At 35.5% G+C, this 22,447-nt stretch overlaps 1 protein-coding gene across 1 annotated transcript in view; it reads left to right on the top strand.

Moving 5' to 3' along the window:
• LOC145670651 (dynein axonemal heavy chain 1-like) overlaps window positions 1-22,447 on the top strand; it is a gene marked incomplete at its 3' end in the record, with an annotated part of 1,762,390 nt that overhangs the window by 676,160 nt on the left and 1,063,783 nt on the right. The window contains 1 exon segment of the mRNA XM_081739441.1: window positions 18,851-19,005. Coding sequence (XP_081595567.1) covers window positions 18,851-19,005 — 155 coding nt within the window.

The following is a 22,447-nucleotide window of genomic DNA, read 5'->3' on the forward strand; positions in this document are numbered from 1 at the left end:
CTGTGTAAAATGACAGAGGGTCAAAATGTAAACACGAACTTAATTGAAAAGCCTATGGCCACCTTGAATCCACGAAGGCCGCTTAAAACCTATGTCGAAAGTATAGACACTTCAAACTGCTGAAGCTAGGAAAACCAAATTTGGCATGAATGTTGATCAGTAAGCGTAGGTGACGAAAAGAACGAAATGTTCAGAAACGCGACATCCTGATTTCATAATGCCGCACAATGTACCACTCACATATCCAGCTCAAACTACTGGACCGGGAGAAGCGAAATATGGTACTTCCGTTTATTGTTATTAGTAGATATCCACAAAAAGTTAAAGACGTGTCATCTGTAATTCAATATGGCTGTCATCGGGAAAAACGAATTTATATATAAATGCTGACAATTATGTTGCATCTGACAATCATAGATTACAATTATGTTGCATTTTCATTCATTCGACCCCTTGAAATAAAGAGATCTACAGGGTGGTCCAGAAGTGGGCGTACCCCCGTTTAGTTTCAATAGTATAGTGTTATTTATGGTGGAATGTCTTATACAATTACCTTGAAGTCTTAAGAGTCTTCAGAGTCATAAACATCGATATGATCACCGTCTGTGTCGTAACACAGCTGAATTCTGCACCAAATTCTCGCAGATGTTTTGCGGAGATACTTCGGAGTCACGAGGATGAAGGCGTGTTCCACAGCTGCTCGTAATTCTTGCGTTGTGTGATATCGAGTGTTTCTTACTTGTTGCTTTATGAAATCCCAGAGAGCATTCCTAGCCTAATGTCGTCAGATCAGGATTTCTTGGAGGCCAGGCAAAGGGAGCTGGTGAAAAGAATCACAACCTCTTCCAATCCAGCGGCCAGGAAACGTCTGATGTTACCAAGCAGAAAACAGCAGAAAGCAAATGAACATGGATAGCAATGTTGCCAGAGAACGCCAAGCAATGTTACCAGACAACGCCAAGCAATGTTACGAAACAAATGTGCGTAAAACCTTAAACCTTCAGCAAACACCAATTAGGGGTATGCCCACTTCCGAACCACGCTGTACGAGTGAATCGACCGAAGCATAGATGCTGTTACCAACAGGCGACAGGTCTAACCGCCGCAGCAGACAATTAGAAGCATCATAGAACGGAAAAACTTTTGTTCTTTTATTCATTTACCATTTCGATTATTTATTTTTTGTTATTCGCACTTTCATTTTCTATCCTATTTGTATCATACATAAATTAGTCCGCCATGGTGAACTCAAGATTTCTCGTTTCTGAACATTTCTTATCTTGTCGTCACTTAATTTTACTGATCAATATCTATTCCAAATTTGGTTTTCTCCAGCTTCAACAGTGTGGAGTGCCTATACTTTCGACCTATAGATTTTAAGCGGCGATCTTGGATTCAAGGTGGTCATAGTCTTTTCAACTAAGTTCGTGTTTACATTTTGATTCTTTTTCATTTTGGAGAGGGTTATCGTAGAGTCGAGACTTGTCCCATCATCTTTCATTTAACAACAGTTTTCAAAAGATGCGCTACTTAACTTTCTTTTCCATTTGAAACCTTTGAGTTTTACCCCATCTGGGACCCTGCGGGAGCCTTGGAACAAGACGTTTTTACTTTAAATCATTGTATTTTGAAAATAATGCCACATATGCTTTTTGTTTTTACATTTGTCTCACTATTTCTGATTTATATGAGTGGTCATCGACTTTTCATTTAACTTGTATTCTATATCTTGACTCGTCGTCATTTTGCGTAGGATTGTCCTAGAGAATCGAGACTTGCTCCATCTCCATTTATTTCACATTTTTCGAATGGTGTGCTACTTAATCCCCCTAGCCATTTGAAACTTTTGAGTTAAACCCTATCTGGTACCCTGTAAGGGACCCTGGGAAAAATCTTTTACCCCCCAAAAAGTGTGCCCTTGACAATGATGGGATACATGCTCGCCGAGTTTTCCATATACTCAACTGTTTCCGAACAAATGACTCGATTCAAACTATTCTGCCAGCTAATAGCTTTTATATTACAAAGTATGTTCTAACTCACGATATCCCGACCAGTGGCACGTGAAACTTTCGGATTCGTCCAGTTACAACATATCAAATGCAAACACAATTGTCTCGTTCCGATCTCAGCAAAGTCAGTTCGTGACCTTCCCTTGTGAGAAACTTCCATGTTCCACGGTCTTCTGCTAACTTCGTCTTTACGTACGATTTTTTTTGTTTTGATATCGTACATCAATTGTAGTCACATCGCCCTCTCCTCCTTTTTCCTGCTACCATACTCTGTAGCATGTCGTTCATGATCAGTTCCTTCTTATGTGGGTGCGTATGCGTGTGTGCATGTGTGTGTGTGTCTGTGATCCAAGTGTTTCATACTTTATCTTGGTAGAAATCAATCAAAGAATACTATTTTAAACCGATCAAATGCAATATGCAATGTTTTACAAATTAAAGTATTACCTTTACACTTGTAAAATTCTACTTCATCCTCTTCACTTGGGAATTAAAAAATAAATTTTAAAAAATACTGAAAAAAGTCAAATCACATCTAAAGTTGTAATTATATGTCTGTTTCGCTGTTCTTCTACCTAATTAAAGAGAAAACAAAAGCAAAGAGCAATGAAGAGTTGTGTTAATTTGGAGTTTAACGACTCTTTCAGCAGCGAGCTTATGTGAGTTGGAACCGACTGATTAACGTGGAATCTGAATCACATGAGCTCCCGTCGGGAATCGAACCCGAGTCTCCCACGCCCACGGCGCGTACGCTAACCGCTTAGCCACGAAGGAGCTACGAAGGGCAACGAAGTATCGAACACCAGTCATATGGGTATGGGTCTTGTAAAAATGTAATGAGCTTCGAAACAAACTGTCATAGTTTCAAATTGTAAAATAACTTGCAGTTTTATTTTCTTCTTTTTATTAAGGTTTATGATATTTCTAGAATGTATTGTGTAAACTGCAAAAATAAATGTTATGTATTTATCGAATTTTAATGGATTGGGCCTTTCAACGCTTTAATTAAATCGCAAGGTAACGGAAAGGAATACGTACCATTTCATTCTCATAGGAAGGTGCAAAAGACACTAGCACTTGAAAAACATGCATTTTTTATTGGGAAAGAAAATAGAGAAGTAAACTTGCGACATGGAATTGATCTTACTCCCTTCCACTACTTATATTCAATGGATTGCAACCCCCAAACAATAGGGTTCCTTCTGCAAGTGAAAGAAAAGCACACAAGTTTAATTGAAATCGGAAGAGATATCGTGAAACAGATGGATGGAATATGTGGACAGACAGACACACGAATGCCAATACGAGTCGAATAGCAGAAACTTTGATAACGCTTGCTTTAATTAATTTAAATGTTAAGTCCGAATAGCAGGTTCCATGTCTCTAACCTTCACACATTCCCAGATATAAACATTTTATTATAGTAATTACCGCAGATATTGCCCCTTCGGACATGTGTGTGTGGGTGGGTGTGTGTGCTCTAGATTAGCTTTAATTGAAGTGGTTTAATTGATCGACATTGGTTATTGATTTTCCTAAGTTTTAAATATTTGTTATTGTTTGTTAACAGCTGACCGTTTTAATTGAACGCAATGATACTCCCACCAAGCGGAAGAACTGTAAACACGTCCTTCTGAACAGAGACAAAACATATAGGTTTTGGTGGTGCTGAGTAAATCATAGCTGAAATTCATGTCGATGTGTTAATACCACATAAACATATCTATTAGCAAAGAATAAAATAAACCAATGAAGTCCAAATAAACCATTTTAATTGTATAATTAAAATACATTATACTGTATAAAACAGAATTAAATCTTAATATAATAGAATTAGTAATTGGAAAAGCATTTTGCATAGATTACATAAATGTCAAAATCGAGTGATGAATAATTTATAATAACAAATACCTATGTTCTTTCATGTTATCTCAAAAATTGATTTATAAAAAATGGAAACTCCACAAAAAGTATGAAATCAGCTTATGACAATATCCCTATAATTAGGGTTGCCATGTCCGTATTTTGTACGGACTGTATTTTTCGATCCGTGTCCGTATCGTACAAAGCATGAAATACGAAAATGTCTGTATTTGACAGTTTTTGGTGTTGCCCGAAAATTTCCGAGTCCGGAATCGCTAAAATGTTGGGTACAAAGAATTGTGTTTTCATCATAAGGCTTATAACTTATATTTTAGTTACCATTAATAAAGTAGGTTATGTTCTTAAAAAGTGTCTCATTTTTTCATTCCAGGGTTCTTTTGGTTAGATTTAATATACGTCATGTCATGATATTATATTTTTGTTAATGAAAAAATATAAAACATGTTAGTTTTCAATAGCGTTTTAAGTATTACAGTAAACAATTGTGTGATAACCTAAAAAAATGAATTTTAAGTAAGAAATTTCAAAATATTTGTTCTGTGCTTGGGCACCGTATCTTTGATGGGCCGTCATTTTAAGGCTTGTCCGTATTTTGGGTCAAAAAAATATGGCAACCATACCTATAACATACTATGTGAAAATCTCGTACATTTCTTTTAGACTTCCGAACTATGCTGTGCATAAGTGTCGGAAGTCTCTTAGAACGGCTTTGTCCGTTCGACCGTCCGTCGGTTGACAGGTATCAGAGCAAAAACGGTCAGATATATCGAAAACCTTTTTTTCTTTCTATGCAATCGATTCGGCGTCCCAACGATAGGCTTTATCTCCTCTGTTAACCTTCAACCGAGCGACGTAGCTGAAGTGGTAGAGCGTTGGCTTCGCATTCGGGAGGTCGCGGGTTCGATTCCCGCTGCCGACCATCCTGACTGGGGTTTCCCTCAGTCCTACTAGGCAAATGCCGGGATGGTACCTACTAAACAGGCCCTGGCCGATACCTTCCCAAAATCCTTCCCATTGTTGTTGTTAGATATCCAGTGTAAAATGGCCTCTGAGCTGTATTTGGTGATTGTTAAATAAAAAATAATAAAATAAACTCAAACCTAAAGTGCTTCAAATTAGTCATTCCCAGTTTCAATGTGTATTACCATAAAACAAAGACGGTACAAGAAAAGAAGCGAGTTTTTGCAAACGATTCAGCGTCCCAATGCTACGTACCATGACTCTCAAGAACACACTACCAAAAACCGGAACTGGTTAATATTTAATGTTACTTCCGGTTTCAATACTGATTTCCACAGGGCAAAAATGGTAAGAAATATCAAGCTTCGATTTACTGTAATCGATTTAGCGTCCCAACAATAAGCTCCAATTTCTCCATTAATCTTCTATTCAAACTGGAAGTGGTTCAAATTAGTCATTTCCGGTTTCAGTGTTTACGGAATGCATGGAATGAAAACGGTAACATATAGTAAAAAACTAGTTTTCGCAAACGGTTCAATGTCTGAAGGCAACGTACCATGAAAATCCTGAACACTCTGCCAAGAACAGTAGTCGCTAAATTTTACTACTACCACAGGTATCAGTATTAACTTTCATAACGCGAAAATGGTAATAGATATCGAGTTTCTGTTTCAATTTTAAAAATACGTTCCATCTGCTTCGTTAACGTCCCATTCAAATCAGAAATAATTCAAATAAACCATTTCCGATTTCAACATTTATCGGTATAAAACAAAATGATATTAGATAGCGACAAACGCTTTCCTGCAAACAAATTTAGGGTGTCAGGAGAACATACCATCATAATTTGCAAGTCTTTACCAAAACCGGAAGTGCTTGAAATTACTACTATTTCTGGTTTCAGTACTTATTTCCATAGAGCAAAAATTGTAGGGGATATCGAGATGCAGTTATTTATTGCGATCGTTTCAGCTTCTCAAAAGGAGGTTCTATTTCCTCCCCTAACTATCTCGGAGCCGCGGTGGCTCAGTGGTAGAGCGTTCACCTCTGGTGCTTGGGGTCCCGGGTTCGATCCCAAGTGAACTTTGTGGTGGACAAACCCCATGTGCGTGGGTTTTCCCGGGGTTCTCCCGTTTCCTCCCACTTTCTTCATTCCACCATTTCATTCATTACTCATCATCACCGTCTCCTTTAGCCTAACCGGCATAACCGTGGGACGTAAAACTCAAAGATTTCATTTCATTTTCCCTCTAACTATCTATTCTAACCGGAAGTGGTTGAAATTAACGATTTTTAGTTTCCACAGACCAAAAACAGTAAATCATAGCGAGTAATGACTTTTTGATATGAATTCAGTGCCCAAAGAATAGGTTCTATCTTAATACTCTATTGCAGTGTTTCCCAATCTTGTTGACTTGGTACCCCCTTTGAAAAACCTTGCATACTGCACGCCTCCCTCCAGGCCCGTATCCACGAGGGGGCTAGGAGGGCCGGCCCCCCAAACTTTGGCTGGCCCCCTAAAAGTTTCACGGTAGGCTTGCAAATGAACTATAATATGGTGATTAAGTATAATATGATTGGGTCGGGCCCCCCTACGGGCCTGCCTCCCTCCCGCGTCCATTTTGGTCGTTGGTCTTACGTGGGTTTTGGCTGACCCCTTCTCCGACTTCAGATACAGCATTGAATTCTCAAATCTTCCAATAATAATAATAATAATAATAATAATAATAATAATAATAATAATAATAATAATAATAATAATAATAATAATAATAATAATAATAATAATAATAATAATATCCTATTTTCTCGACTTTATATTTGTTTTCAGCTAGACTTCTGCATACCATTGTAGTCCAGTATATTATTATTATTATTATTATTATTATTATTATTATTATTATTGCCAAATATAGTTTTCATGCAACCACATTTCTTGCTCACTAATTATTTTGCGATTGTACGATATTTAATGTAAGAAAAATCATAATTTAGTATACATTGTTTGGTTCCTTGTAAATCAGTTACGAAATTATTAAATGTCGCTTTTAATTGTTTTAGTACTTTCAAACATACCGACAACCAGTGTTGCCAATTTGGGGGAAAAGTCGCTAAATCTAGGGGATTCGCCTTCCAGGATAGCGACAAAAAATAATATTTCCGATTAGCGACTTTTTTGGTGATTTTGGAATGACGATTTGGCGACTTACCTACAAATCTAGCGACTTTTGTGTTGCGAACAACTTGCCCTAAAATAAGCACTATTAGCTCGAATCAGTTCAGATATATGTTTATTCCTTTTGCTTATTTGAATCCGTGCAGGTGTTGACGAGCTGGGAAAGTGCGTAACATTTATCTCTATATTCCCGCTTTGACTGCTGTTATCTCTAACCTCCTCATGGGGACCAATCCCAGCTTTTAATGTCAGTTAGTTTACAGAGCTTCTTTTAGAGGCACAAATAATACATTGCCGATAGCAAACAGATTATCTGTAGAAGCGAGAGTAGAAGTGAAGTGTATAAGATTTTTTCCTAGACCTTTAATTTTGTTCGTCTTTCTAAACTTATTTTTGATTTCGCTGACGCAAAATTGATCATAAAGTTAAAAATGTATAAAAGTGAAATAATTATTAGTTATATATGTCTTTCATATAAGCGTAGATAGTACTATGGTTTGAATTGATCACATATCTTATATATACACACACACATATTATATATATATATATATATATATATATATATATATATATATATATATATATATATATATATATATATATATATATATATATATAAGAGATAAAATTCCACGAAAATTTTTTAGTGACTTTTCACCCAAAATTGGAGTCATTTCATCTCCTATTTAGCGACTTCTTGTATTAACTTGTTGGCAACACTGCCGACAACTCTTTCCACAATTCAGAAAGAATAATGTAATTGTTAGCAAATAGTTTTGGAAACGAAGAGTTGCAGGCAATGTCGAAAGAGAACACAGCAGTATTTAGTATTTATTTTTGACTGTGTTGGAAACAACTAAGATACGAAAAGCCTACATTACTTAGTTTGAAACTGATTAATAATCGATTTATAACGGGTTCTTTTTTCTCTTGTTTCAACAGTGTCGCTTGTGTGCTTATGAATAATAAATGCAATGCAAACTGTCTGTATTTGCTGTATTCGAACTGTTCACAAGCTATTGTTCGTTTGACCCACCTATTTTCAGGTCGGTGTTCTGATCCGACAAAACTTATTTTGTGGTGGTGTGATTGTCGTGTTGACTATGTAAATTCTCGCTTAAGCTCGTTTAAGTCAGTCTGTGTGCATGTGTGTGAAGCAAAATACCAGTTTCCAGTTCAAAGAGAACATTGTAGGGTGAAGATTACATCAGATATGGTTTTACGTTCAGTGAAAGAGACGGTATTCAACTACAATAGTGTGTTGTGTGCCATGCTGTCCTTAGCTATGACACTTTTCCCAATGTCCGACTGGAAATACATATATGAACAGTAATTACATCCATCCCGTAAAGACAAATCTAATGTTTTCTTCATTGTGAGGAGAAACTCGCCGAAACCTATGAAGTTGGACTCCTCTGGCATTTTGAGCTCCTTCGTATCCGAGCGGTTAGCGTACGCGCCTTTGGTGTGGGAGACCCGGGTTCGATTCCTGGGGGAGCTCATGTGGTTCGGATTCCACGTTAATCAGTAAGTCCACGTCTTATATAGCCTCGCTGCTGAAAGGGACGTTGAAATCAACACAACTCAACTCCTCTGGAACTTTTCACGAGCAAACTGAGAAGGTGGTGTAAGGATTATATCAACTTTCTCTTCTATAGACAAAGATATAATCCTCATACTATTGATAGGATTCTTAACTAGGAATGCAATGGATATACCCGATTGCAATGAAATGAGCTGAGCGAGCTTAAACTACGTAATCAGGAAGCGTTTTTCGGTGATTATTCCTCGATGGTACATCGGATTTTTGATTTCAACCTATGTTGTCACTCAGCACGACATACTCTATCAGCGTGCTAAGTTTGGTTGAGATCGGCCAAACGGTCTAGGAGGAACAACCAAACGGCTAACCCGAGTATAAGAGCTTCGCTTCGCTCAGCTCAATAAAACTTTGAATACTTAACAAAATCAAAATTGGACCTGGGGAAGAAAGCACGGAAGCAAATGAAAAAAATATTGTTTTCAAGCAATACTACGAACGTAGATTTAATAAAATGTCTTTGGCTTAACTTCGGAACTAAGGATCTGATTTGCTTTCTCAAGCCAAGGAAAGATTTGTTGTTGCAATGAGAGTTGATGTTTTTTTTTTTAACGACCTAAACACATTTTTCAAAAGTAATTTACTTCCTGGTAATCAACTTGTACTGCTTCCATTGTATTTAACGACAGGCCTTTTAAGTTAAAAAGCAATCAAAAACAAACGACATGCTTTACGAAATTAATGATTTTATTTTATTTATTTATTTATTTATTTTTTCTTTTAGAAAAGAAATGGAAACATCGTGCTAATTGAAGTCGTATAAAAATTATGTTAAAACAACAGAAAACAGAACATAGGAAGTTCTACAATGCGTTTTTTCTCTTTTTCGTCTCTTTTTTTATTATGTTCTAATTAACATTTAAAATAAAAACGACACCTACTTACTTCTCATTTTCTATAGCTATTTTATTTTTGTTGTTTATTGTAGAAGGATTTCTGATTTGATGTTCTAAACAGAATATTGCTGTTATCGTGAACTTTAAAACAACTACTTTCATTCCTTATTTCCTTCATGGTGTGTGAGTGTCTGTTAACTATTCGGTCTGTTTAGTTATACCACTTTCATGTTCATTCTTTTTCTCTGCTCTCCAATTAAAACTTTCCTGTTCATTTGACTTGTTTTAGTTTTCCTTTCACATTTGTTTTAAATTATTATATATTGCCCGTTCTTCGCACAGGAACAATACGTTTCATTTTGGACACAAAGGGCAATGGGGGGGGGGTGAAGTTTGGAGTTAAAGGCATCGTAAGTGTCACTGTTCGTCTAAGCGATCCCAAAAACTATGGATTTCAGACTAATATTGGTCATTTTCTATCATTTATATATCTATATATATATCTATATATCTATATCTATATCTATATATCTATATCTATATCATTTTCTATAAATGATAGAAAATGACCAATATTAGTCTCCCTCCCTTAAGTTGTGGGGCTGGATTTGGATCTTAATTACATCAGAAATTTCACTGTTTATCTCAATGACCCCGGATTAGACACTAACATCGGGCATTTTGAATCATTTTTAGAAATTTCCTCTCCCCATCCCACAAGTTACCGGGCTGAATTTGGATTTAAACGTCATCGCAAGTGTCACTGTTGATCTCAGTGACTCTGAAAAGTATGGATTCAGCACTTATGTAAATCATGTTCAATCATTTTCATATATTTTCCTTCCACTTCCCCTATGGAACAACGTCAAAGTGAAATGACAAAAGTTATTCCAGGTCCGAACCTAATGTATGTTGAAGGTTTGATCAACATCGGTTGGGTGGATCAAGATAGTGGCGGATCCAGGGATAGTGGCGGATCAAGATAGTCGCCCGATCGCCCCGCAGAAGAGGAAACTTTCTTATTTTATTTATAAATAAAACAGTTTGGAGCTCTTAAAAGTAGCTCTAATGCAACCCACCGCCCCCCCCAGAAGTTCGTCCTGGATCCGCCCCTGGATCAAGAGGTATAAAGTCAGGAACCTAGTCACTTTCAATTTTATATATTAGCTAAAACGGGCTTGTTATTAGATGTTAGAAAGTGAGGGAATCTGTTGGACCACTTCAAACTAAGCTATACCATGTTCCAGCCACTTCTAACTGAATGCTCTGTGACGTTACAACTTCTGCTCACCTTCTTAGAAACCCACAAACAGTAGAAGGAGCTGACAAACAAGCTGACAGTGATGCAAGACAATGGTGACAGACAAAGAAGACATCGAATGCGTAGTTAATGGCTTTCCAGTCAAATAACATATGAATCTATGACTACGTACACACTTGCCACACAATTGCTCTCCACCAGATCCCCTCCTCTTTTTCAACATTTTGTTTCCTTGCTCCTCTACGTCACACATAAGCCGTTGGAAATTACTATAGTGCTGCCAAAATGTCTTGAGCCGTGGCAAAAATGCGAACTAAAGCTCACACCCTCAACACACCCACGCGTTGAGCCAATAAGCGTTCAACTGTTGCTAGGCGAGAGAGCCTTACAGCCGTCTACGCCAAAGAGAGTGGAATTCCTACAGCAGATAGCAGCGCTTGGAACATGAGACTAGGTGTCAAGTCAATGTGGTATATTTATAGCATATATTGTGCCATTATTGGCAGGTCGTTGGCGTAGCTCTCATGTTCACGATCTTCAGCTATCTTCTTCGTCTTCACGTACGATTTGTCAGTTTTGATAATGTACACTCATGTCCAAAATTATTGTCGTATGTCTATAAATATGTTGTTGTAGAAATATAATTTGATAATTAATTCGCCCGATATTTCTTATAATGTTAGTGTGTATATAATCGGAGAAGACATGTATGTGGCAAATTTCATGTCAAAACAGTAGTAAATAAGAACATTAAAACGAAAATAAAACTTTCTTGTCCATTTAGCAACATTTTGTTTTACTCATTCTAATTTTCGGATTTATAATTTTTTTTCCTATGAAATTTACCACAAATATACATTTCTCGATTATACACATAGTATCAGTATTAAATATACCCTGTAAAATCATTATTAAATTATATTCTTACAAGAAGACAGTTATAGATATGTGACAATCATTTTGGACATGAGTGTACATGAATTGTAGCTTCCTTTGTTCTTCTCTCTCTCTCTCTCTCTCTGTCTGTCTGTCTGCCTCTCTGTCTCTCTCTCTCTCAGTCTTTCACGCCACCATACTCTTTAGTATGTTCACTTTAGTTTCTTTTTATCCACTGTCACAACCAATATTCTTTTCTCTTTTCAATAACATCTAGAATTGCTCTTTTCTTCTCCATCACTTTTAGCAGACTTCCGATCGATCAAACTGATTCTTTCCATTCTTCCGTACACCCAAGTTTGAAACGCATCTAGAAGTAATGTCCATGTTTCTGCCCCACACAGTACAATGCTTCGCCTAAAGCAATTTGGGTCTTTTCAACTCTTTATTCAAGGACACACCATTATTTTTGCGATTCTTATCCTTGCTTTTATTTCACGTTTGTACTTCGTATTGTCACTAATAATACTACCCAGGTATCGAAAAGTAGTCACCGGTGGATACAAGGCCCAAGTTATTTCTATTTCCCTTACTAATAATAAAGAAAAAAAGTTTTGTCTGCGTAGATGACAAGCCTAAGGAAACATTTAATTACAACATACATGAGTTTGTTTTGATGATAAACAATTAGAAATTCGAGATCGCAAAAAAGGAAAACAAAAACTATCCTTGACCTCCAGTCCGTGTTGCCAACCTGAAACAGCATAAAATCCCTTCAGAACATCAAAATTTCTTTTTTTCAGTTCAAATGTTCCCCAATGCAGATATTTTTCATGAGTAATATGAATGTTTTCTCCGCGTGTGCCGTATACAATGGCGTTGGAAGTATTTTTGAGCTGCGGGGGAAGGAACTGATTTTGAACTACTGTCTTGAAAATAGACTCGGGAATGTAACATAAGTAATATAATACGAAAATATGCTCGTAATGTAACAATAACTAGATTTGGTTGGACAATAATAATAATAATAATAATAATAATAATAATAATAATAATAATAATAATAATAATAATAATAATAATAATAATAATAATATAATGCAGCTGCAAACAGTTTCGTGAGGGTTTCCATCTACGAGAAGCACCTTGGTTTACATCAAAACATAAATTAATCCAGTGCCAGTTTTGTGTTGGATTTTGATATGGTGCAGAAATTTTCAACCACTTAAATCACAGTTAAAACTGATTGTTGGTTAAATTTTTCATAAATACCAGGAAGACTTGTATTTCTCGAAACTTTCCTTGTTGATGATGTTAACCATGTGTCAAGAAGGGCTCTTTTTCGGTCAGACATAAAGTAAGGAATAAAGTAAGGAATACATGTGTTACATATGTATTTCCTTGCAAAGTTAACTCTTTTATTTCAATGTCTGACTGATTTACAGGTTTCAGGACTCTCTTCTACAAGGCCTAAGTGAACATTATGTGACTTGGGTAGTTAGTGGGTTCAGGCGATTGTTAATGCGTAAACTGAGTGCTCCTTTCGAGAATTTAATCAGTATTCACTTTGCTTTCTGTTAGGCTGGTAAAGCAACGATAAAAGAACACAAACACTACTATCACTTGAACCAAAATTTTAACTCGGTGAATAATAATTCTGCGCTGAAAAATTGTTGCTAAGGTTTACCAAGTAGTAATTAAACCATCAACTTTCTGGATGGGATAAGATATGAATTTTTATGGGCCCTTCAGTAAGTTTGGCTATATTGGCCCTTCATGTGACTGAGGGATGACGTCACAGAGGAAGTAAAGGAAGAAGTAATGAGAAGAGGAAGTCGCGGCCCCTAAAGAACATGCCATCCCAGCATTTGCCTGAGGGAAATAACCTCAGTCACGATGGCCGGCCTCGGAGATTGAACCCCGGACCTCCCGAATTCGGAGCCGTAACGCTACCACTGTGCTACGGTCGCTCTTTAGTGACTTTGTGGGACTGATAAACTAATAATAATAATGCTTGCAATATTCTATAATCACAAATCATTGGGTTCACAGCAAACAGAGAATTATTTAGAGAAATACCTATATTTTGATTTTTAACCCAAGAAATTAAACATAAAGGAAATGTTTATTATAAATAAATAAATAAACCTATATTAATTCCTAAATTAACCTGGAATGTAGAAGAGTACATATAGTACCCAATTCGAACTAGTTAAAACCAAATTATGAGACCACAAACAAGAATATAATCACCGAAGTACGAAAATAAGGGTCCAAGGGTAGTGTCGAAGCAGTTTTGCCCAAGTGGAAAATTGGAATACATAATATCAAACACAACACATAAAATTTCATATAGGATTCTCTTTAAATGTTGTCAACACTGTACATCACGACTTCACAGGCATGGTTCTACTCATAATTAGATTTTCTAGAAGTTATAATTTGTGTTCCGTGCCATTTAACAAAACTTCATTTTGTGCTCAGTTGGCAACACTGCATTACATATGATGTTATGGAACATGTCTGTGGGTACAATGTTTGCTTACTATACTGTTGTGTAAATGCCATTTGGATTACTTTAATCATTTTGAAGTTCTTTCTGTGTCAGTGTATCTTTTGCATTGCTATCTTCAAATGATTCTAGATTCTTGTTTCCTCTGTATCTCCTGTGTTTCTGGGTGTCGGCCCGTAAAACTTTGGATTTCTCACTTTTCTTCACTTCTCTATCGATTGTGTATTGTTTGATTGGGCAATGCTACTATCAATATAAGATGTTCCCTTGTTAATGTTATTTTTTTAAAAACTCAAATATTGTTTGATATAGGTATAGTCCTGCATAAGCTCATATCATGGTGATTGATAAGTGTAAATTAATGTGAAATAAAAGGTAACTAATTGTAATTGCCAAGGAAAATAGTGTTCTTATATTGAATTTTTATTCATCGATTTTATCCCGTTTTACGCATATTTTTATAACGAAATTACGAATTCTTATTTACCACAAAATCGTGTGTCTACTCATACAGAATTAGGTCATAGAGATATACTGCTTAAATACAATCCTTTGCACAAACGCTACAATAGACTTTTGCTACTTTCTAAGAATGAATATAGGTTACTCATTTTTCTGTATTTCTGTATTTCTGTACTCATTACATCCAGTTCTGTATTTTTATTTTACTCTTTCTTTGTCCAAAAGTAAAATATCATAGGCCTAAGTTTTAAAAGTAAGAATGCTTGCACTTTAAATACAAAAATGTTTAATAATTATTCAGGAAAGATCATTACCAATATTACGATGTTCACATAATGTTGACAGTAAATGTTTCCTCAGAAGAACGGAACTTGGAACACGCGGAATACCGCCCACCCCCTGTCACGAAATCATGCTTTTTTTCTCTCTAAATTCTTTTCGGAAATTAGGCACCAACAGGAATTTATTTCGGAAGGGATCCAAATCTTTTTGACGGTCAAAATCCAACACGAGGATAGATTATATTAATTAAATATACAGAAAAGTCGGGATTTCGGGGTAGATCTTGACCCCTAGGACCCACCTTCGCATACATATTTGTCGGAAATGTCCTTGCTGACGTTTGTGAACTTGTCCCCGGTTTGTCCCTTCTTCAAGCAAGAACGTCCTAAATACTGTCATTCAGTCATTCATTAGTGCCCACAAGGGATACATATTTCATCACTATAAAACTTACTGCACTCTGCATATTGTAAGAATAATTTAAATTTATAGAAAATATATTTAAATGTCCTGTACGCATTTAAACTATTATCTTTTTAGAACTTTAAAATCTGGCTAAACGATCCATTTCATATTGGAAAGCAAAACGATAACCTACGATTCTCGAACAATTCTTCAAGAATTTACAGTGTTTCGAGAACGTACAGCAATGGAAATAAAGTAAATTTTCAATTCTTCTTCCTAATTCTTTGTCTCTAACATAGGGTCAGAAAAGGCACGCGGTCTCATATCTCAAGGAGAAAAATGAATCTGAAATGGAGATTTTTTTTACATTGCTATAAAGAAACAAAACTTGGTTCACATAATCACTCTTCTGTGATGTTTTTACAGTCTGAAAGTGAAGGTGCAAAACGAGTACCTTGCCCTCTATGAAAATTTCAGAGGGGCAGCTGCCTCCCTTGCCCCCCTTGTTCCGACGCCCCTGGTCTAGACAGTATTTTAACAGTAAATGTAAACCTGGTATTACAGCACGTATGTAGAAAATTGACACCTGGAACGCAAGGGGTTAAACAATAATCATTCATTTATTAATTGAGTATATTTAAACCTCAAATGGCAGATATTAGTCAATTCTGGTTTTAGCGTTGATCTCTATAGATTTAAAACGGTAATACATAGTGAGAAACGGTTTTTCTACAACCCCTTAAATGTCCGAAGGATATATTTTTATCAACACTGTAATCTCTGCACTAAAAGCAGAAGTGGTAGAAATCTGCTTCCATTTGTAGTGTCAATATTATTTAACAAAATATGACTCCATTCAAGTCAAGCTCCTTCCATTTGTGAACACGTTTCAGTGGTATGTATTTGATCTTTTCAGCTTCAGCTTTTTGTGATTTATGAGCTTTTAAATGCGTAGATCTAGTGATTCACTAATTCTTTCTATATGAAATGTGATCTCTAATTGAGAAGATACTTCATTTGGTGTAACTAATCTATTTTTTTTTTGTGACCATTTGCTGACGCACAAATAAATTATTTTATTGACTTGATATTTTTTTTCTTTTAAAAACAACATATCTTTATTCTTATTGTTCTACTGTATATGTTTGTTCTAGTTGCTATTTTTGAGACAATCTCTTGAGGGTATCATTATCTGTATCTTTTCCTTCTGAATTGTTGCTTCAAAGAAACTGAACTCTAATGGTGACACTTTGAAATTTTGCAAGCTTCTCGAGTTAATTGGAGGTGCTTTCCGAAATGTCAAAGCAGAGAAAACAACAAGAAAGAACGTTTCTATTAAATTAGGAACGACAATATTGTTTCGTTATTCTTTTTAGATCCTTATATTCGGACAAAGTAAAACCACTTTTTCTTTCTCTGTATTTCTAATGCATTTCGAAACTATAGCAACGCGACGTAACGACGTATTATATTCTGCATATGTACTTGAAGTGAGACATTAATAAAGTCACCTGCGTCTTTAATTTGGAAGTAATGCATGTTTTGCAGACAGAAACTTGAGGGACGTTATTCAAATTAACTTTTAAGAAAAACGAAAGAAGTGTCTTTATTTTTCTGTAAGAAACGTTAAGAGTCTTCATCCCGGCGAAATTAAAATACCGCTAATTTTACAGTAATTAAGTGGTATCTTCAAATAGCTAAAAGATAATTGAAATATGGAACAAGAGCTCCCTAGACAATATTATTTTGCGTGAGATACCGTTATCACAAATCGCCTAGTGACTTTCCGTTTTCAGCTGTTTAGAAACGCGAAAATAAATGCCGATTTTCAAAATGGCTCGAAATCGAAAGCAGATAAGTAAGTTGTGATAACGGTTTCTCATGTAAAATAATATTGTCTAGGGCGCTCTTGTTTCACATTTCGATTATCTTTTATCTATTTGAAGATATCACATAATTACTGTAAAATTAGCGGTATTTTAATTTCGCCGAGATGAAGACTCTTAAATGTAATATCGGCATTTTAAGAAATAACTATCGGCTTATGAAAGAACATTATCCCTAGTTTGACTTCCAAACTATAATATGCATAAATATTAGAAATCTTATGGAACAACTATGTTGATCGACAAGTGTCAGAGCAATAATGATCAGAGATATCAAGAATCGTTTATTTATAATCGATTCATAATCCCAAGGATATGTTCCACTTTCTTCGACAATAATATTTTCAAATCGGAAGTAGTATAAAGTACCAATTTTCGGTTTCAACATTGTTCGACTTAGAACAAACACGGTAACAGATAGCGACATTGTGTTTAAAATCTTTGTTCCACTACATGATTCAGTCTGAAGAAAATATAGTAACTTAATCCGCACCTCCCCCCTAAAACGCGAACTTGTAGAAATCTATGACTACTTCCGATATTAATACAGATTACCACAGAACAAAAGCTGTAAGAAAAAACCGAATAATTTTTAATGTTGGTTCATCGTCCTTGGAATAAGTTCTGTGTTTTGATCTTATCCTTTCATTGTAACTAGAAGTTATAGGTTAAAAGTTCCAATTCAGTATTAAATTCGCATAGTTCAAATGTTTGTCATAGTTTCACCCTGTGGAACGAAACTGACTTTTTTTTATACGTGCGGGAACAATAAGAACACAACGTAACCTACTTCCTCCAATGCAGCTGAAAAGAGAAACAAGGCGTATTTAATTAGGAGACACATGTTTTCCGACATATTTTCCTTACCCAAGTGGAAACTTCTGGGAAGTGAGTCCATTAATTTTCGAGGAAAAATGTGAAGATCTGCCATTATTTTGTGTTAAATATTTTAAATTTATAATTGGTATTTTAGAGAGTAACCTACTACTAATGAAATTACTCTATATCTTATAGATCTTTAAATTATGTTCTTCATACAAATATTAACGGAAAAACGAAAAGAGATAAAGAAACTGCTTTGTCTAATCGATTCAGTGTCCAAAGAATAGATTTAATCTCAAACGTTAACCCTCTAACAAAACCAAAAGTTGTATAAATTAGCAATTTCCTTTTACAATATTGTTTACCGTAGTACAAATACGGTAATAGATAGCGACAAGTAGTTTCTTGGTATGGATCCAGGGTCTCCAGAAAGGACTGTATAGTCACCTGCATCTGTATACGGAAATCAGAGGTGGTAGAAATTTACTATTTGCAGTTTCCATATTGTATTTCACTGAGCAGACACTGTAAGAAATAGCAAGATATGGCTTCTTCATTTGGTTTCAGCGCTCCAAGAATAGCTTTTATCTGCAGCTTTGTTAATGTATTCAAGCCGGAAGTGTTGGAAATTCACGATGAAATTGAAGAAAATTTAGTAGTGACAGAGAAAGTTATGTTTCCATTCTCCCTCTCCCTAAGTTTGCCCTATTTCCTTAGTGGCTTACTCTGTCTGCTACTCTGCCTCAGGGATATAAGTAATGTCTGCTTTTCTGCACCACATTCACTTGTGAGAATAAACATCCAGTAATCCTAATTGCTCTACGTAACAGATATGTATCTAATTAATTATAATTTGCTTTCATATTGTTTCAGAATTACGAAATACTCAGAAACGCCTTGACAAGTCTGAAAGGTCAACCGTCTCCCGTTGGAACCCCTTTCGAAACTGTTTACACATATGTTTTGAACCCGAAGTCAATTACCATGGGGCAGCTGTATGGAGAATACGATTTGCTTACACATGAATGGTAAGTCCAATATGTAACATATTCAATATACGGTATATTTCAAAATGACTAAACAACTTTTATTATGAGACTAATTGAAAGGCCTATTTTTAGCACGAGAAGCTAAGGTTTATGGGAAAATATTATAATCTTTCCCCTATAGATACGCATTTCAATGAAATTTTAATGCTAAATTCCATAAGGAGCTCTAGCTTTGATATAAACTTTGAAGGAAGTTTTTGTAAATATCGAATGATTTGTTTAGAAGAAAACATATACAGGGTGTCCCAAAAGTAATGACGAAAAATAAAACCATAGGTTCCTGGCACCAAAACGAGCAAAAATGTTTATATGACATATGGTCCGGAACTGGACAGAGGCAGAACTAGATAGCTTCGAATGTGAAGGGAAAAGCACTTTACATCTCCCAACTTGGATAATGATATGAGCTACAAAGGCCACTGTGGCCCTGCAGCTTGGCCTCCCAAATCACCGAATTTGAATCCTCTTGATTTTTGTGTTTGGGGACACCTCAAAAACGTTGATTACAACTCTTCTATTGATACACTTGCCGACTTACACATCCGCATTGAAGATTCTTGTGAACAGTTAGGCAACACACCGGAAGTGCGCATTCGAAACTCACTGCAGCTACGATTAGCACGTTGCACAGATGCGGGAGGACAGCACTTTGAACATCTTCTGTAGGTAAGTTTATTATTAGCACATATGACCTAGTAGTTTGTAGTGCTACTCAGTGTTAGATACCACGTTAAAAGTACAGTAAGTTGTTGTGTATTGTGCCTGTTATTTCATTACATTAAACGACTAGTTACACTGGTTCTTATATCTACCCTCTCTCTGCAAGTTTTCATCTGGTATACCACATTCCATTGCTCCCTGAGATTATGTAACCATGTTCAGTGATCTTTGCTTTAACTCCAATTGTACATGTGCGTGCAATCATGCCATGGATAACAACTTCCTTCTTGGTTGGTTGGTATGGTTTCCATCTTTACTGTACCGTATAGACATTAGGTGAATCTCTACATGACGTATGGAGAATCTCTGGCGCAGTTATGTAACATGCGTTTAATAGTCAAACCGATATTATTTTTATGTATTTCTCAACCTCATTCCTACTGATGGGCAGGTATGAAGTTCCTTTCCCCCCATACTAGAAGCTGTTTAGCTCCCACTTCCGGACTCCCACATGACTATATGTCATGTAAACTTATTTGGTTGTTTTGGTTTCAATTTTCGCCATTACTTTTGGGGTACCCTGTATATTGATAAAAAGTTAAACCGTTTCCTTTTGAGATATTAAATCCCAGGTGGAAACATTGCTTTCTGATTCGTATGACAATATTACAACGATAAAGTTATATTTTAAAGACATAAACGCCCTAGCAAACTCATCGAATGTATTTTTTTGCCTCTTCTTTCCTTTATATATCTTGATATACACACGATGTTAGCAAATATACCTCTACACAAGAAGGAATTTTAAGGAAATCAATAAAGTATTCTTTTGTCTAGCTTATAACACGCTACCACATAGGCAATTGACAAAAGCCATATTTAATTCATGTATAGTTATTCAAACTATACAAAAACTGATACAACAGAGTACATTAGCAAATATTATCTCTCTATTGTTACAGTATATGAACCTGGGCAACTGGAATTAGCCAAGACGGTATTTTATTGTGAAAATCCTGTACTTTTGGGTTTGGTTTTCATTCTTACAAATGCTTTTAAGTGCCGTCAAAGACTTGCAATGAAGACTGATATTTCCGCGTAACAGAAATTTGGAGACATTCGTAAAGAAGAAAATCCAATGTTGAGTTTCCTAATATTATGTCGTACAAAATTAATACAACGTGGAACTGGACTTAATTTCTAGTACTTAGTCAGGTTAAAATACTTCTCCAGCAGAACATGGATAATAATTACTTGGAACATGCAAGTTCTTTCACCCAAACAGTAACTCAAAACATGAATATAATTATTTTTTCTGTTTATTTTTTTTATTCTTGGCAACTTACTAAGAAATATAATTCTCAGTAAATATCAAGAGGAGTTGCTTGGGTAAAGACTATGGGAGTTCAATTACGATTAGTATTAGGAATTATAATTTTGGGCATCATCGGAGTCTATATTGCCTTTTAAGGTTAGTGTAAAGGGATAAGTTTTGTCGATAGATGTCTCTACAGTCTTCGTATCTCTCCCATGTATTTTTTACCTTTCACGAAAATTTACAATTTCTTTTATAAATTTCAACTTAGATACTTCAAATTTTTAGAGAAGGAACTTCATAACCTATTAAAGGGAACAGTCCGTGCCGATTTTTTTATTTAATTTTTTCTTCATTGTTGAAACAGTTCCATTGTTCAAGGTTTGGATATACATTTCAACAATCAAGCCATGTCAATAATGAAGAAAATTCTAAATAAAAATTGGCACGGATTATTGCATTCGATAGATTATAAAGTTCCTTTTCTAAAAATTTGAAGTCTGTAGGTTGAAATTTGTAAGAGAAATCGTGAATTTTCGTGAAAGATAAAAAATACATGAGAGAGATACGAAGACTGTAATGTCATCTATCAGCAAAACTTGTCCTTTTAAACCAATCTTAAACCTGTCACGTCTGAGAGATGAGACATGATCATACTTCCCGGGGAAGTGGGGAAAGAAGTGGCCTTCCTTACCTCACTCAGGATGGCTGGCATGAGACAACTTTTATACCTTTTCAACCTACTGACTCCATCGAGAATCGGACCCAAAATCGACAAAAGTTTATTTTGCTGTAATTCAGGATCAGAATGTTATTTTAAAGAACATTCATGAACAAGTTTGTTGTTACTATGTAATGAGAAATACGTCTGCACTTTTATAAATGTAGGCAATTTTGATCTAGATACTAGATTTCTCATACGCACCTGAAGAACGGAGATTTTTATGTATTACTCTAAATTAATCTCAAACCACTATTACTTCACAAATGGAACACTAAACCGTCAATACCAGTGTTATATTTGGTAGACATTGTGGAAACGTGTAATAGATTTGTTTCATTATTACATTACGTTATCATTCAATATTACTGATTCGCTATCAGTATTGCTGGCAAATTTATGGAGATTTGAAAGTTATTTCTATATTAAAAAGACTACTAGGATAATTTAGAGACTAGTGCGCTTTCTTAGTTTGTTTTACAGTAGGACAATTGAATAACATTATACATTGTTCGGCGTAAGCTCTAAACTGCGATAAACAAAGCCAAGTGAAACTAAATCTCGTTGATTTGCTGTTGTCCTATTGACGCTTGTACTCCTCCGCAAAGTAGTTCATGTGATTGCATTATTACTTTTACTATGAAGCTTTATATAAAATTGCTATATTATTATAAATGACAAAAATATGATACGGACTATCTAATAATACTGCAATCGAGTGTGGC

Source organism: Thermobia domestica, chromosome 14 (assembly GCF_964235325.1).
Source record: "Thermobia domestica chromosome 14, izTheDome1.hap1.1, whole genome shotgun sequence".
NCBI classification, from domain to species: domain Eukaryota; kingdom Metazoa; phylum Arthropoda; class Insecta; order Zygentoma; family Lepismatidae; genus Thermobia; species Thermobia domestica.